The sequence below is a fragment of the Macaca fascicularis genome, chromosome 14 (assembly GCF_037993035.2).
Source record: "Macaca fascicularis isolate 582-1 chromosome 14, T2T-MFA8v1.1".
NCBI classification, from domain to species: Eukaryota; Metazoa; Chordata; class Mammalia; order Primates; family Cercopithecidae; genus Macaca; species Macaca fascicularis.
Window position 1 is genome coordinate 102,365,151 of NC_088388.1, and position 17,926 is coordinate 102,383,076.

At 37.5% G+C, this 17,926-nt stretch overlaps 1 protein-coding gene across 4 annotated transcripts in view; it reads left to right on the plus strand.

Annotated features, from left to right (window-relative positions):
* The window catches only part of DYNC2H1 (dynein cytoplasmic 2 heavy chain 1), a 355,588-nt gene that overhangs the window by 247,056 nt on the left and 90,606 nt on the right, over positions 1 to 17,926 (plus strand). For all 4 annotated transcript variants that reach the window (XM_005579474.5, XM_005579475.5, XM_005579476.5 and 1 more), the window contains one exon: positions 892 to 1,008. In XM_005579474.5, the coding sequence (XP_005579531.3) occupies positions 892 to 1,008 (117 nt within the window). The remainder of the gene's footprint in view (positions 1 to 891; positions 1,009 to 17,926) is intronic.

Here is a 17,926-nt window from a genome sequence, read left to right on the forward strand (position 1 = left end):
GAATTGATTGACCCATTCTTTTTTCACTGGGGCCTTGTATGTAGAGGAAACATTGAAATTACAACTTAAAGTTAATGTAGAGCATTAAAACATTTACAAATAATTTATCAACCAGTAATTATTGCTTTACCATTTTATACGGTTTATTATGCTATTGTTTTTCCATTCATTTCATATTTTTAAGGAAACTATCTTTGTCAGCATTTTGAGATTATGAAATTTAAATCAAAACAATTCCAGATTTCAGAAATGAACAAATAGAGACACCAAGTGGTTATTAATTATGGGCAATTAGAGCTTTCTGGGTAAAGAGGCAGCTTTAGGCCAGGACTGGTGGCTCATGCCTATAATCCCAGCATTTTGGAAGGCTGAAGTAGGAGGATTGCTTTAACCCAGGAGTTCAAGACTATCCTGGACGACATACTGAGACATAGTCTCTACCAAAAATAAAATTAGCTAGGCATGGTGGCACACACCTGTAATCCCAGCTAGTAGGGAGACTGAGATGGGAGGATTGCTGGAGCCCAGGAATTTGAAGCTACAGTGAGCTATGAATTGCGCCATTGCACTCTGGCCTCGGTGACTGAGTGAGACCCTGTCTCAAAAAAATCCAAATAACAACAAATGAAGCATCTTTCAAATACAAGCCATTACAGTATGTAATTTTAAAATCGTTTTTCTCCAGCTTTAAGTTCTTTTATTTTTTTAAACTGCTTAAACAGTAAAATATTAAGCGAGTTGAAGAAAGATAATATGATTATAAACTGTTGACAACATTTTTTCTCTCTATTTTTATAAAACAAAATATGTCTGTTTTTGTACCTATGCTCTTTCTTCCTGTTCGACTGAAATTATTTTTATTTGTTGATACTTATTATTTTCTTCATTCAGGTTATTTCACAGTTGAGGATTTTGGGCAGATCCATAACAGCTGGTTCCAAATTTGATAGAGAAATCTGGTCTAACGAACTTTCTCCTGTCCTCAATCTCTGGAAGAAACTAAACCAGGTTAGTAGTGGAATATTCTTCCGATTCTTTTGCTTTTTTCTCCCTGTCATTTTTTCCAGCATCATAATCATGTACTCCCCATTTCTGCCTGAGTCATACAAGTAATCACATTGCACAGGTTCCTAACTGTGAAGTCATGGCCTAGGACCTCCTTTCTCCATACCAGTGCACATCAAAGTTAGTATTCTTTACTCTCTCTTTTATGAAATTGATCTTTCCTTATCTTTAAATAAGTAATCAAATTCACATAATTTCAGTTTTCCCCTTTAGCAGTTCATTCCTTGTCTCGATGTTTGATAATTTTCTTCCCTTAGGACTACGCTTCTTGTAACAGTTTCTGAGCCCAGTTTCCAACTTTTTTTCAATGACATTGGCAGTTTTGTATTTTCTAGTGATTTTCCCAATTCGTGCAGTTCTTAAAATGTATATACATATACAACCATGTAGGTATTCATATTATATATATTATTATGTAATATAGCTATTTATTCTGAGAATAATATATGATTATTTTCAGTTTTTACTTAGTAATAATATGGAAATGGAATTATTTGCATAATTGACTAAGTTTACCTCTTATTAAACAGAAAACCAATGGCAAAAGTAACCTTAATTATTGCAAAGATCTCATCTTACATTTTGGAGACATAATCCAGGTATTCGTTGGAAAGTTTCCTTCTCCGTGAAATATAGTTAACTTGTTTGACTCAATTTCCAGAGTTTGGGGGAAGATTAGAGTCCACTCTATAGTTTTGGCACCTTAGTCCCCTATAATTTTTCTCTGCCTACTTCTAAATTTGTACTGTCCATGTTGTTTTTATTCCAAATTCGACTTAACCTTAAAGCACAACTTACCTATCTGTTTTTTATAAGAAATCCGGTCATGTGATTTTGTAGCTTTAGTGATCATTAATGAAGTGCGAGGAACAGCTCATATTGCTAAGTGTGCTGTCTTCTACTAAGTCACTTTTCTTTGAACTACATTCTTTGAAGTTTTAGCACTTCTTAAAGTTCCCACAGTTGACTCTTCCATCTGTGCGAAATTTACTTGGCTGTGTCGTTTAGACTTCCTTGCACTACTGCTTCTCTTCATCAGGCACATCTGATTTTATTGCTAGTCTCTCTCCCTCACTGCCAGCACACATACATACCTTCTTCGTCATTCTGAGAAAACTTTTTTCGATTATTACATAAAGAAGACTATATGAATGACTTCAAAGGCTTATATGTAGATTATTTGCCTCCTATGACCCAACTCAAGATTAGAAACTCAACGTATTCTCTGCCGTTCCCCAAACCCTCGTTTTCTTTTTTTTCTTTTCTTTTTTTTCTGTTTTTTGTTTTTTGTTTTTTGAGATGGAGTCTTACTCTGTCACCAAGTTTGGAAGGCAGTAGCACCATCTCTGCTCACTGCAGCCTCCGCTTCCCCAGTTCAAGCGATTCTCCTGCCTCAGCCACCCAAGTAGCTAGGACTACAGGCACATGCTACTGCAACCAGCTAATTTTTATATTTTTAGTAGAGATACATTTTCAGCATATTAGCCAAGCTGGTCTCAAACTCCTGACCTCAGGTGGTCCACCTGCCTCAGCCTCCCATAGTGCTGGGATTACAGGCGTGAACCACCACGCCCAGCCCAAACCCTCATTTGGAATGCAGATATAGCCCATTACTAGTTCTCTGATGTTGGATTTCTGCCACAACGGACCCCCTAATTACCTGATTCCTACATACAAAGGAAACAGGGTAGAATCTGGGTTTTGAATTAGCATTCAAAAATCATAATTTTATTTTAGGGGAAATCATAATTTGATTATGAAATTATGATTTCCCCTAAAATAAAATTATGATTTTTGAATGCTAATTAATAATGCAGTTAAGTATTTTGAATTCTCGTGACTTATGTAACAGAGATAAAAATGTAACTTCTAGAACCAGACTGGTGGGGTTCAAATTTCAGCTCCAGAACTTTCTAATTGTATAACTTAGGAAACTTACTTGACTTTTCTGTAAAATGGGTATAGTGATAGTGCTTACTATCATTACTTACTATCATCACCAGCAGTGATATTACTCATGAGGATTAAATGCATTAATATATGTAAAGCTTTTATAATAGTGTCTGGCATATGTAAGCGCTCTCTTTTAACTATTCATTTAACATTTATTGAAGGTACTTTTATTATGAATGGTCATTTATAATACATGACCATCCGTTTTACCCTTTTTCAAGCAAATTATTTTTATTTATATAATCATATTATTGGTCAGTTGTTCATTCAAATATTTTAATGAGTACGTAATGTGTTTCAGTGATTTTTATGCTAGGGACTAAATAGAGAAACTTGTGGACAGAACAGTCATGGTACCTACCTTGTGGAGTTTACAGTTAGTTCATAAGAGAGATATTAAAAGATGAAGCAAGTAAATAAATTATTACAAATTATTGCAGATGCTGTGGATGGAAAGGACAAGTGCTGTTATAATAAGGGAGAAGACCTATTTTGGCCTTCTTGGATAGTTAGGGAGTATCTTGTTTGAGAAGTGAAATTGAATCCAAGATATGAGCAATGAGAAGTTAGCCAGACAGAGTTGGAGGGGAAGACTACTTTAAGCCAAGGTGACAGCATACACACATTCCCTGAGAAGAGAAAATGCTTGGCGCATTCAATAAAACTGAAAGGATGTCAGTGTGATTGGAGTATAGAGACTAAAGGATAGAGTAGATGAGGTAAGGGTGTGCTATGATCTGAATGTTTGTTTCCCTCTTGAAATTCATATGTTGAAGTCTTAACTCTCAAAGTGATGGTATTTGTAGATGGGGCCTTTGGAAGGTATGATTAGGTCATAAGAATAGAGCCCTCACAAATGGGATTAGTACCCTTATTAAAGAGGTTCCAGAGAGATCCCTTACCCCTTCCTGCACGTGAGGACACATCAAAAAGACAGTCATCTCTGAATCAGGAAGTAGGTGCTCACCAAACACAGAATCTGTGACGTCTTGATCTCAGATTTCTCAGACTCCAGAACTGTAAGAAATACATTTCTGTTGTTTATAAGCTACCTAGTTTATGGTGTTTTGTTATACCAACCAGAGCAGACTAAGACAGGGGAAGGAATTTTATTCCAAGTCCAATGGAAAACCATGAAAGTTATAGGTAGAGTTACAGGTAGAACTTTCTTCAAAAAGTTTTTGAAGAAAGCTGTTGTGTAGAAGATGGTGAGAAAGTAAGGAGAACATTCAGGAGACTCTTGCAGTAGTCCAGGTGAGAGCTGATGGCAGCTTACATTACAGTGGCAGAGCAGATGAAGAGCAGTTGACGCCCTTGAGTAATGCCAAAATGTAGTCATTATCAGAAGAAGAGTTGCTGGAGTATCAGTGAGGGAAATAAACAAAAACAAAAAAGCCAAAAAAAGAACAGAAGACTGTATTATCATAGAAACCTTGAGGAATCTTTAGTTAGGAATGAAATTGTTAACTAGGCCAAATAGCTTCTGAGAGATTAAACAAAATGAGGACAGAATTGACCATTGGATTTTCAGAATAAAAGTTGTCGCTGGTGACCTTGACAAGAAGAGTTTAGGTGGAATAAGGAGATTAGAAGTTAGATTTAAAGGCTAACTAGAAATAGGAGATGAGGAAGTAGAGTCAATGTATCTAGAGAATTCTTTTTTTTAATGTGCTATAAAGGAGAATAGCGAAATACAGGGCCCAGTGTGTTTTTTTCTTAGAGAGGGAAAGTAACTATTAGGTTGGTTTTAGGCTAATGAGAAAGATTCAGTAGAGGAAGTAGCTGAAGATGCTGAAAAATTAATTAAAGCTCTTAAACCATTTAGGAAAACAAAAACAATAATTTTTGCTAAACGAGAGATCAGTAATAAATATAGATGCTCCTGCTTCTTAAATATGTTAATTTTTTTTTTTTTTTTTTTAGATATAGGATCTTGATGTAACTGTTTCTCTCAATGTGAAACCACTGAAGTTTAATCTTGCCGTGCTTTTCTGTCCTTGCTTCTGGCCACATAGAATTCCATTGTTCCAGCATTTACAAGATTATTTGGTTTCTGTGTTTGTTTTTAATTATTGGCTCAATCAGGATATATGAAATATTTTTCCCACTTTTTATAACTGTTGATATAATCCCAGGTATTCCTTTAAGCTCTTCTCAATGTCACATTTCAAACCAATTCAATTAATCGTTTCATCTTTCTGTCCCTTTGTTTTCTTTGACTTGGCTTAGTTGACAAAATAGAGTGCTACAAAGTTGCTAAACATCCTTGTTCCCAATTTGATCTTTGTATATCTACTCTTTAAATGATTTAATAGGTGGCCAGGCGCAGTGGCTCACACCTGTAATCCCAGCACTTTGGGAGGCCAAAGTGGGAGGATCACCTGAAGTCAGGAGTTCAAGAACAACCTGGCCAACATGGTGAAACCCCCATCTCTACTAAAAATACAAAAATTAGCCAGGCATGGTGGTACACGCCTGTAGTCCCAGATACTTGGGAGGCTGAGGCAGGAGAATCACCTGAACCTGGGAGACGGAGGTTGCAGTGAGCCAAGATTGCACCACTGCACTCCAGCCTGGGTGACAGAGCAAGACTCTGTCTCTAAATAAATAAATAAATAAATAATGATGTGATAGGCATTTCATTTAAGTACACTGACAACTGGTCTAGGTTTAGCTTGATTTTTATCCTGTTATTTTGCACGAGATGCCTTAGTAATACTACAGTTCCAAGAAACTGTTCCAACCTGTTTTTCTTAACACATCAGAGGTAAATGTGCAAGAATACTTTGTTTTGAAGTAATTTTCTCCAAAACTCAGCTTCTCTTGTCTCTCCACTGCTTTTTTTCTTCATTAGAACTATGAGTTTATGAGAAAATCAGTTTAGGATATGTTTATAAGTGAGCTGGAGAGGAGATCTACTAGTGTGTCATTTCAACTGAGAGAGAATGTTTATCCAGCTGCTCTAAGGATTCTAGAATTTAGCAATTTCAAAATTGCTACTAGGGGTTTTGATTAATACTCAATTTAAAATCTTGCCACAAGACACACACTTATTCCAAAACAAAATATTTTCCGAGTTTGTTCTTTCCCAAACTTGAGCTCCTTTAAAGGAAATAGTGATAGATATGGAATTAATCTGTGTATCTTTTAACAGCTAGAATTTTAGAGTTTTCCTGTTGGGGATCATTAGAAAAAGCTACCATCATGTTGAAACTGGAATATGGAGATCCTGAAATGTTTCTAGTGATTAAAGGGATTGGAAAACATAAATTAAGTCTACATTACCGATTGTGACTAATAATTTAAGGCATCCCAAAATGTTATTGTAGCTGATTTAGCATGCATTCTCTGCTGCTTTATGTTTAAGGGGAAAAAAAACTATTATATAAAAGGTAAAGACCAGCTAGGCTTATTTTGACAGTAGACATTATTTTATTTTCATGAAGCCAAGGACTCACAAAAACTCATGACAGATAGCATGATGACTTCCCAATGTAATAGGAGTCTTTTTTCCATATGAGGACCTTGAAGCTCCATAAGGCAAGCAAGAAAATGCCATTAATTAAAAATATGCAAATGTCTGACTATTCTAGATACTTTATGGAGAATGATGAAAAGGAAATGACTAAAGAAAACCAAATATATAGTACAGTTTTACTAAAATATTAACATTTTACATGTTCATGCTATTAACAATATGTGTAAAGAATCTAACTCAGTACATGCATTTGACTTTTAAAAACTCAAAATACTAACAACTTCAGTAGATTCTAAGAATTTAAGAATCTGAACAAATTATGAGCAAAAGGGCTAGATAAAACAGGGGTTGCACTGACAAAATAAAGGAGATAGGAGGCTTTAGTGAGAAGCAGTTTCCTTTTGATTATAATTTTTTTAAAGGGCTGGCATTTTATTCCTGAGTTTATTTGTTTGAATAGTTTTGTAATTGATCCTTGGAACATTTTTATGATGGCTGCTTTACAGTCTTTGTTCAATAATCCCAACTTCTGTGTCATGTTGTTGTTTGCGTCTGTTGATAATCTTTCTTTGTAAATTTAAATTGACGTTTTACTAGTTCTTGGTATAATGAATAACTTTGTGCTATATCCTGAACATTTTAAATATTTGTAAGATTATGGTTCCTATTTAAATCTTTTTTTTTTTTGTTAAGTAGGTAGTCAACCTATTTAAGTTCAGAATGCATGTCTTGATTCACTTCTATAGGCTGTGGTTCCAATATCAATTTAATTTATACAATCCCTGCAGTGCTATTCTGGTCTGCCTCACTTGTGTCTTCTGTGACAGGACTTTACCATCACCACAACCATCACTGCCTCCTCCCCACAGTCTCCACAGAGCCCACTGTGAGAGGGAGGGCGTGCCCTCTTGTTACTTCAGTAGTGAGGTGGAGCCCAGAATTCCATCCACAGGCACTGCAGGGGAGGAGCAATGCCTCTTACTTCAGGGAGCAGGCAGAAGCAAGTCAGAGTACTGCCCAGCAACCTGGCATCTCTCCTACTGCAGGCCGGGGATGACTCATGACTTTTAAAAAAATAATTATTGATTTCTTCTTCTTTTTTAATTTGTAGAATATTTTACATTAGTAAGTTAGAAATGTGCATTGGTGCCCGGGCACGGTGGCTCATGCCTGTAATCCTAGCACTTTGGGAGGCCGAGGCAGGCAGATGATTTGAGACTGGGAGTTCGAGACCAGCCTGACCATCATGGAGAAACCCCGTCTCTACTAAAAATACAAAATTAGCTGGGCATGGTGGCACATGCCTATAATCCCAGCTACTCAGGAGGCTGAGGCAGGAGAAGCGCTTGAACCCGGGAGGCAGAGGTCACGGTGAGCCGAGATCGTACCACTGCACTCCAGCCTAGGTAACAGGAGCGAAACTCCATCTCAGGAAAAAAAATAAAAGAAATGTGTATTGGCCTTTTGTAATTAAATTAGTAATAGAAGGTTGCTGGAGATTTCTAAAAATAAATTATGTGAAGCCCAGAAATTGTAACTTTAATTCCTGTTGGGCTGAATAAGATAGGAACTCACAAGAATACTGTAAGTACTTATATTCAGGCAAGGGTCCAAAATACATTTTTTGATCAGATTGAAACTGGGAAAAGGTATCATTTTAACTCATTGTTTAGATCTGGGCTATTTCTAACCTTCAACCTTGTTGAATAGCCAAAGGAGAGAACTGAGAAGGCAAAGCTAAGTAGATATAGCACTATAATTCTTTATTGTACAGGGAAATTTTACCCTATTTCCCCTTCAAAAGGTTTGAACATGCAAAGAAATTATATTTTGCAATTTTTAAAACCTATATTATCTTTGGCTTTATGTGTTTGAGCTATGTTCAGATTGGTTGAAACGAAAGGAAGAAGTAGAGCTTATGCATTTTGGATTAATCTGTAGCTTTTGTGCATCATAAACTAGTTCAACCATCTTTAATAGACACAGGTAAGAACAAGTGCCCCTTTTTTGTGAAGTAGTTTTGAATGCAGGGCAATAGAACTGGGAATAGAATTTATATCTTAAGAGAGAAAAATATTTAAAATTGTATAGGCATTAAATATGTTTAAACTTCCTTTTCTGTAAAATGTAGTCATGGAACCAAGGACAATTGAATAGCCAGTGTCTCCTTAGGTGGTACAACAAAAATGATGGATTTGGAAGAAATGATGGAACTCTGGGTTTCATCTTTTGGTTGGGACATTTCCTTAATGTCTTGTTGGATTGAATGTAACAGTCACTTTTCAATACAGAAGTAAAGCAGTATGTCAGGCATTTACAGGGCAAATGCCAATTTCTTGAGCATGTGTGTGCATATATGAACGTGTGTGTCACGTGTGTGAGAGAGAAAGCAAGAGAGTCAAGGTTAAAGTCTTTGTAGTCTATTATATTCATGCATTTTAAAGTAAAACACTAGAAAATAAAGCAAAAGGGATCAGGACTCAAATCAAGGTTTATTTGTAAATGAACCTTTAATAAGAAAAAATGTTTTTCATATAATTTTTAGTTTAATATAGTTTATCATTATTTTTTATAAAATCTTATTGGTAAGATAATATAAAATGTTAAAATAGAACAGAAATGAGATATTTTTACCATTCATTCTTTGTTTTTGAGATGGAGTCTCGCTCTGTTGCCCAGGCTAGAGTACAGTGGCGCAATCTCAGCTCACTGCCAGCTCCGCCTCCCGGGTTCACGCCATTCTCCTGCCTCAGCCTCCCGAGTAGCTGGGACTACAGACACCCGCCACCATGCCCGGCTAATTTTTTGTAATTTTTTTTTTTTTTAAATTTAGTAGAGATGGGGTTTCACCGTGTTAGCCAGGATGGTCTGTATCTCCTGACCTCGTGATCCGCCCGCCTCGGCCTCCCAAAGTGCTGGGATTACAGGTGTGAGCCACCGTGCCTGGCCACCATTCATTCTTAATGCAGTTTAATGTCGTAAAGCATGGAGTATGAAACTTCACTGGTTGGTTTAAAATTCCATATCTGCCACTTACAGATGTAATTCTGCCCATTTTATTTACTTGCTTTGCCTAGTTGACTGCTCTGTGAAATGGGGATAATAGGTTGTCATAATGACTAGATTAGTTAATACTTGTAAAGCACTTAGAACTGTGCCTAGCCCAATGTTAAGTGCCCAATAAACATAAACTATTACTAATACAGATTTTAAAGATAATAGTAGGAATGTAATTGCTCTGTAATCTCTCTGTGTTCTTGAAATTTGATATCCCTTTGATCACTAAACAATTTAGAAGAGTGGCATAATTTTTCCAGCATTTATTTTTAAAATGTAATTAACAGAGAAGCTTATCCTAATAAGGTAACAAAAAATAGGTCTGTAGAAAAATGTAGCTTAGTTTAATATAATGGGTCATTTTAGAATCCTAATTAAATTGCATATTAAGCAAGTTTTCAATCAACTGCTAATGAAATTGTTCTAAAAGAATTACTTCTCTGGGAAGAATAATCATTTTTAATGAATGATTAATATATGAGTTGTGGCTAAATGTTATTACTTATTGGGTTTCAGATGTACACATTTGTATGTGTCTGAGTGTGGGTGTGTTTTATCTGTTTTATCTGATACTGCTTTATCAGATGAGTTTTTTTAAAAACATATTTCATTATTCCAATAATTATTGCTAGAATGCTTTTTCATCATTTTTCCACTAAATCAAAGATTCTGAAAGGAAATCTTAAGTAATTCTTTATAGGTAATTATGAAAAGTTTTAAAATCATCTAGGACACCTACTCATATTTTTATCAGGTCACTTTTGTCTTTTTTAAAATTTGTTTTATTATTATTATTATACTTTAAGTTCTAGGGTACATGTGCACAACATGCATGTTTGTTACATATTGCCATGTTGGTGTGCTGCACCCATTAACTCGTCATTTACATTAGGTGTATCTCCTAATGCTATCCCTGCCTCCTCCCCCCTCCCCACAATAGACCCCATGTGTGATGTTCCCCTTCCTGTGTCCAAGTGATCTCATTGTTCAATTCCCACCTATGAGTGAGAACATGCGGTGTTTGATTTTCTGTTCTTGCGATAGTTTGCTGAGAATGATGGTTTCCAGCTGCATCCATGTCCCTACCAAGGACACGAACTCATCCTTTTTTATGGCCGCATAGTATTCCATGGTGTATATGTGCTACATTTTCTTCAGTCTGTCACTGATGGACATTTGGGTTGATTCCAAGTCTTTGCTATTGTGAATAGTGCTGCAATAAATATACATGTGCATGTGTCTTTATAGCAGCATGATTTATAATCCTTTGGGTATACACCCAGTAATGGGATGGCTGGGTCAAATGGTATTTCTAGTTCTAGATCCCTCTTATTTATAAAGTAGAAACCCAGGTTTTTCTTTAGTTTTAAAATTTTGTTGTTACCTTTATACTCTACACATTATAATTGTACATATTTTGGGGGTTCTATTTGATGTTTAAATTACATATATGTTGTATAGTGATCAAAGTAGGGTATTTAGCATATCCGTCAACTAATGCATTTATCATTTCTTTGCGGTGAGAATATGGAAAGCCTCTCTTCTAGCTATTTTGTACTATGCTTTACTCACCCGATAGCTATAGGGTACTGTAGCTATAGTCACCCTGCTGGGCAATAGAACACCAAAACTTATTCCTTATATCTAATTATAACTCTGCACTTGTTGAACAACCTCTTTTTATCTTCCCTTTATATATCCCCTCCACAGTCTCTAGTAACCGCTGTTCTACTCTCTGCTCCTATGTTACCAACTTTTTTCCTAAGATTCCTCATGAGTAAGATTATGTGGTATTTGACTTTCTGTGTTTGGCTTATTTCACTTAATGTAATATCTTCCAAGTTCCTCCATGTTGTCACAACTGACAGGATTTCATTCTTTTTTTTTTTTTTTCTATAGCTGAACAGTATTCCATGGTGTATATATACCATATTTTCTTTATCCATTCATTGTTGTACACTTAGGTTAATTCTGTATGTTGTCTCTTGTAGTGTTACAATAAACGTGGGAGTTCAAATGTCTTTTATACTGATTTCATTTCCTTTGGATATATACTCAGTAGTGAGAGTGTGGGTAATTCTATTTTTAGTTTTTTGAGAAACCTCCATACTTTTAAAATAATAACTATACTAATTTACAATTCCTCCAGTAGTATGTAAGTGTTCCCTTTTCTCAGTATCTTTACTAACACTTGTTTTCTTTTGTCTTCTTGATAATAGCTTTTCTAACTGGAATGAGGCAACACCTCATTGTGGTTTTGATTTGCATTTCTCTGATTAATGATATACATTGTTTCATACACCTCTTGGCCATTTGTGTGTCTTCAAAAATGCTGGCTAAGGTCTTTTGCCAATTTTTGAATCACATTGGCTGTTTTTTTTTTTAACCATTGAGGTAATTTCCTTTTACATTCTGGACATTAACCCCTATTCAGGTGTATTGTTTGCAAATATTTTCTCCCATTCGGTAGGTTAACTCTTCACTCTATTAATTGTTTCCTTTGCTGTGCAAAAGCTTTTTAGTTTGATATAATCCCATTTGTCTCTTTCTGCTTTTGTCGCTTGTGCATTGGAAGTCTTGTTTAAAAAATCCTTGCCCAGCCCAATGTACTGAAGTTCTTCCTGCATATTTTCTTCTAGTAGTTTCATAGTTTGGGTTTTACATTGAAATCTTTAATTTATTTTGATTTTCTTTTTGTATATAATGAGAGGTAGGGGTCTAGTCTCATTATTCTCCTTGTGGATATCTAATTGTGCTGTTTATTGACAATACTGTCTTTCCCCAATGTGTGTTCTTGGGACCTTTGTCAAAAAACCAGTTGGCTGACTTTGGACTGGAACAAGATGGCAGAATAGAAGGCTCCACCAGTCACCCTCCCCCTACCAACCCTGCAAGGATACCAATTTAACAACTATCTGCACACACAAAAACCACCTTTATAAGCACTAAAAATCAGGTGAGCACTCACAATACCTGATTTTAACTTCATATTGCTGAAAGAGGCATTGAAGAGGTAGGAAAAACAGCTTTGAATTGCAGACACCACCCCTCCCCTCTCCCCAAGCAGCGGTGGCATGGCATGGAGAGCTTTTTGGTGTGCTGGGGAGAGGGAGATCACAGCATTTGTGAGGCACTGAACCCAGTTCTGCCCTATTATAACAGAAAACAATGGGACCGAAATAGCTGACACCCACCCATAGAAGGATAATTAAACCAGCCCTAACCAGAGAGGATTCACAGATGCCAGCGGCAGGAACCTGAGTTCTTGCAAACCTCACCACAGCAGGCTAAAGTACTCTGAGGCTCTAAATTATCTTGAAAAGTAGTCCAGGCCACAAGGATTTCAATTCCTGTGTGAGTAATGCTGCTGAACTAGGCCCAGAGACAGTGGACTGGAAGGAGCACATGACCTACTGAGGCAACTGCTGGGGCAGCTAAGGGAATGCTGGCATCACCCCTCCCCTAACCCCAGGATACGCAGCTCACATCTCCAAAAGAGACTGTCCTTCTGCTTGAGGAGAGGAGGGGAAAAAGTGAGGAGGACTTTGTCTTGCATCTTAGATACCAGCTCAACCACAACAGGATAGGGCACCAGTCAGAGTTTTGAGCCCTTTTTCTGGGCCCTAGCTCCCGGGCAACGTTTGTAGACATTCACTGCATCAGAAAGCAACCTGCTGCCTTGAAGGGAAGGATCCAATCCTGGCAAGATTCATCACCTGCTAACTGAAGATCCCTTGTGTGCTGCATAACCAGCAGCAATACCCAGGTGTACTACATTGAGGGCCTTGGGTAAGATTCTGAAGCTTACTGACTTCAGGTGAGACTCAGCACATTCCCGACTGTGGTGGTTGTGGAGTAAGACTCCTTTCACTTGAGAAAAGCAGAGAGAAATGCAAAGGGGACATACGTTAGGTAGCAGTTTGGCTACAAAGAGACAGGGCATCGAAGAGGCTCCTGGACCCCCAATTTCGGGACTTGGCTCTTAGACGGCATTGCTGGACCTGTCCTGGGCCAGAGGGGAGCCCACTGCCCTGAAGGGTGAGTCCCAGGTCAGGCAGCATTCACTGCAAGTGGACTGAAGAACCTTTGGGCCTTAAGGGAATATCGGTGGTGGTCTCAGAGGCTCCTCATGAGCCTGTTGTGGCAGTGGCCACAAGTGAGGCTCCTCTGCCTTTGGAAAGGGGAGGGAAGAATGGAGAAGGACTGAATCTTGTGGTTTGAGTGCCACAATACTCAGCTGCAGTACAATAAAATACCAGGTAGAGTTCTAAGATTTTTGGCTCTAGTTCCTAGCTGCCAGACAGTACCTCTGGACACATCCACGGCTGGGGAAACTCACCAACCTGAAGGGAAGGACGCAGACCTGGCTGACTTTGCCACCTGCTGATTGTAAAACCCCAGGGCCTTGAGTGAACATAGGCCATAGCCAAGGAGTGGTTACTACAGGCCTTGGGCAAGACCTAGTGCTGTGCCGGCTTCAGGTCTGACACACGCAGTACTAGTGGTGGTAGCCACAGGAGTGCTTGTGTCACACCACCCCCTGCTCCAGGTGACTCAGAACAGAGAGAGGTTCCTTTCACTGGGGTGAGAGTAAAGGAAGAGAACAAGAGTCCCTGCCTGATAATCCAGAAAATTCTTCCAGATCTAGTCCAAGACCATCAAGGTGGTACTTCTATGAAGATGCAAGAACCACAATATGACTGGGCTTGGAGTACACCCTAAAGCAGATAGAGCTTAGATCACAACACCCAAGTCCTTTAAAATATCGGGAAAGCCTTCCTAAGAAGGTACAAACAATACCAGACTGAGAAAACTATAATAAATACCTAACTCTTCAATGCCGAGACATCAAGGAACATCTGCAAGTATTAACACCATCCAGGAAAACATGACCTCACAAAATTAACTAAGGCACCAGGGACCAATCCTGGAGACACAGAAAATGGAACCTTTCAGACAGAGAATGCGAAATAGCTGTTTTGAGAAAACTCAGAGAAACTCAAGATAACACAGAGAAGGAGCTCAGAATTCTATCAGATAAATTTTAACAGAGACTGAAATAATTTAAAAGAATCAGGCAGAAATTCTTGAGCTGAAAAGTGCAACTGGCATACTGAAGAATGCATTCAAGCCTTTTGATAACAGACTTGATCAAGCAGAAGAAAGTGAGCTTGAAGACAGACTATTTGAAAATACACAGTCAGAAAAGACAAAGAAAAAAGAATTAAAAACGATGAAGCACACTTACAGGTTCTAGAAAGTAGACTGAAAAGGGCAAATCTAAAAGTTGTTGGTCTTGGAGGTAGAGAAAGAGATAGAGGTAGAAAGTTTATTCACAAGGATAATAGCAGAGAGCTTCTCAAATCTAAAGAAAGATATCAATATTCACATATAAGAAGGTTGTAGAATACCAAGCAGATTTAATCGAAAGAAGAGTACCTCAAGGCACTTACTTATCAGACTCCCAAAGATCAAGGAAAAAGAAAGGATCCTAAAAGCATTAAGAGAAAAGAAACAACATGCAATGGAGCTTCAATACATCTGGCAGCAGACTTTTCAGTGGAAGCCTTACAGGAGAGAGTGGCATGACATTTAAAGTGCTGAATGAAAAAATATTTTACCCTAGAATAGTATATCCAGTGAAAATATCCTTCAAACATGAAATAGAAATTTTCTTGATTTTATTTGCAGATAGCTCACTATTAGTGGATAGTAAGACTACTGGTTTTTGTATGTTACTTTTGTATCATGAAACTATACTGAATTTGTTTATTAGTGTTCACAGTTTTTGGTGGAGACTTTAGAGTTTTCTATATGTAAGATCATGTTGTCAGCAAATAGGAACAATTTGGTTTCTTCCTTTCCCATTTGGTTTTTTTTTTTTTTGGCTAGAACTTTCATTCCTGTTTTGAATAAAAGTAGTGAAAGTGGGCAACTTTGTCTTGTTCTTTTTTTTTTTTTTTTTTTTTTGAGACAGGGTCTCACTCTGTCGTCCAGGCTGGAGTGCAGTGGCACGATCTTGCTCACTGCAACCTCTACCTCCTGGTCTCAAGCAATTCTCATGCTTCAGCATCCCAGTAGCTGGGATTACGGGCATGCACCACCATGCCCGGCTAATTTTTGTATTACTAGTTTGACCATGTTGCCTAGGCTAGTCTCGAACTCCTAAGCTCAAGTGATCTGCCTGCCTAGGCCTCCCAAAGTGCTGGAATTATAGGCGTGAACCTCCATGCCCAGCCTTTGTCTTCTTCTTGATCTTAACATTCAGTATGATGTTGTTATGCATTTGTCAAGTATAGCCTTTATTTGTGTTGAGGTAGATATCTTCTGTTTCAATTTGTTGATACTTTTTGTCAGGAAAGGATGTTGAATTTTGTCAAATGCCTTTTTTGTGTCTGTTGAAATGATCATGTAGCTTTTTGTCCTTCTCTTAACGTGTGTCACTTTTATTTATTTGTATGTGTTAAACCATCCTTTCATCCCTGGGGTGAATCCCACTTTAGTATACTGAATGATATTTTTAATGTATTTTTGAATTTGGTTGGCTAGTATCTTTTTGAGAGTTTTCACATCTATATGTTTTAGGGATATTGGCCTATAGTTTGCTTTTTCTCTGCTGTGTCCTTCTCTGGTTTTGGAATCACAATAATGCTGGCTTTGTAAAATGAGTTTAGAATTGTTTCTTCCTCTTTAATTTTTTGGAATAGTTTGAAGAGCATTGGTATTAGTTCTTTAAATGTTTGGTAGAGTGCAGCAGTGAAGTCATCCGGTCCTGAGCTTTTCTTTGAAGCCTTCTGTTACAGATTCAGTTTTCACACTTGTTATTGGTTTGTTCAATTGTGTGTGTGCACACGTGTGTGTGTGTGTGTGTGTGTGTGTGTGTGTGTGTGTGTGTGTGTGTTTAGAGATAGGGCCTCGCTCTGTCACTCAGGTTGGAGTGCAGTGGTGCGATTTTGACTCACTGCAGCCCCGACTTCCTGGGCTCAGGCAATCCCCATGCCTCAGCCCCCCAGGTAGCTGGGACTACATTCGTGCACCACCATATTTGGCTAAGTTTTGTAGAGATGGGGTTTTCCCATGTTGTCCAGGCTGCTCTCAAACTCCTGAGCTCAGGCACTCCACCCATCTTGGCCTCCCAAAGTGCTGGGATTACAGGCATGAGTGACCATGCCTGACCCCATTTTTTAACTGATAATTTATCTGGGTAAATTGTATGTGTCTAGGAATTTATGCACTTTTTTCTGTTATCAATTTGTCAGCATATAGTTGTTCATAATTGTCTCTTATGATGCTTTGTATTTCTGTGATATCAGTAGTAATGTCTTCTTTTTTGACTCTGATTTTGAGTCTTCTCTCTTTTTTCCTTAGTCTAACTAAAAATGCTTGTTGAGTTTCATTGACCCATTGGTTATTAGGAGCATGTTGTTTTGTTTCCATGTATTTTTACAATTTCCTAAATTTTTCTTGATTTCTAGTTTTATATGATTGTGGTCATAAAAGTTACTTGATATGATCTCTATCTTCCTAAATCTCTTAAGACTTATTTTGTGACCTAACATATCCTTGAGAATGTTGCATGGGCAGTTGAAAAGAATGTGTATTCTGTAGCTGTTGGATAGAATGTTCTGTAAATGTCTGTTAGGTCCATTTGGTCTATGGTGCAATTTTAGTCCAATGTTTTTTTTATTTTTTGTCTAGATGATCTGTTCATTGTTGAAAGTGGGGTCTTAGAATCCCCTACTATGACTATATTGCAGTGTCTGTTTCCTTGTAGATTTAATAATATATGCTTTTTATATTTTGGTGCTCTTCTGTTGGGTGCATCTATATTTACAGTTGTTATATCTCTTTTTTGAATTTACTCCTTTAGCATTAATATAATGAGCTCCATAGTCTTTTAAAAGTATTTGTGACTAAAAATCTATTTTATTTTATATAATATGGTTATTCCTGTTCATTTTTGGTTTTTATTTATAAGGAATATCTTTTTCCATCTCTTTTCGGTCCATTTGTCTTTAATGAGTAGGCAACATATAGTAGGGTCTTGTTTATTGATTCAGCCACACTATATCTTTTAATTGGAGAATGATACGGTTTGACCATGTCCCCACACAAATCTCATCTTGAATTGTAATCCCCATAATCCCCGTGTGTCATGGGAGGGACCCAGTGACAGGTAATTGAATCATGGGGGTGGTTTTCTCATGCTGTTCTCATGATAGCAAGCAAGTTCTCATGAGAGCTGATGGTTTTATAAGCTTCTGGCATTTCCCCTGCTGGCACTTACTCTCTCTCTTTTCCTTACATATTACCCCATCTAAGGTGTTTTCTCATAGCAATGTGAGAACAGACTAATACAGTAAATTGGTACCA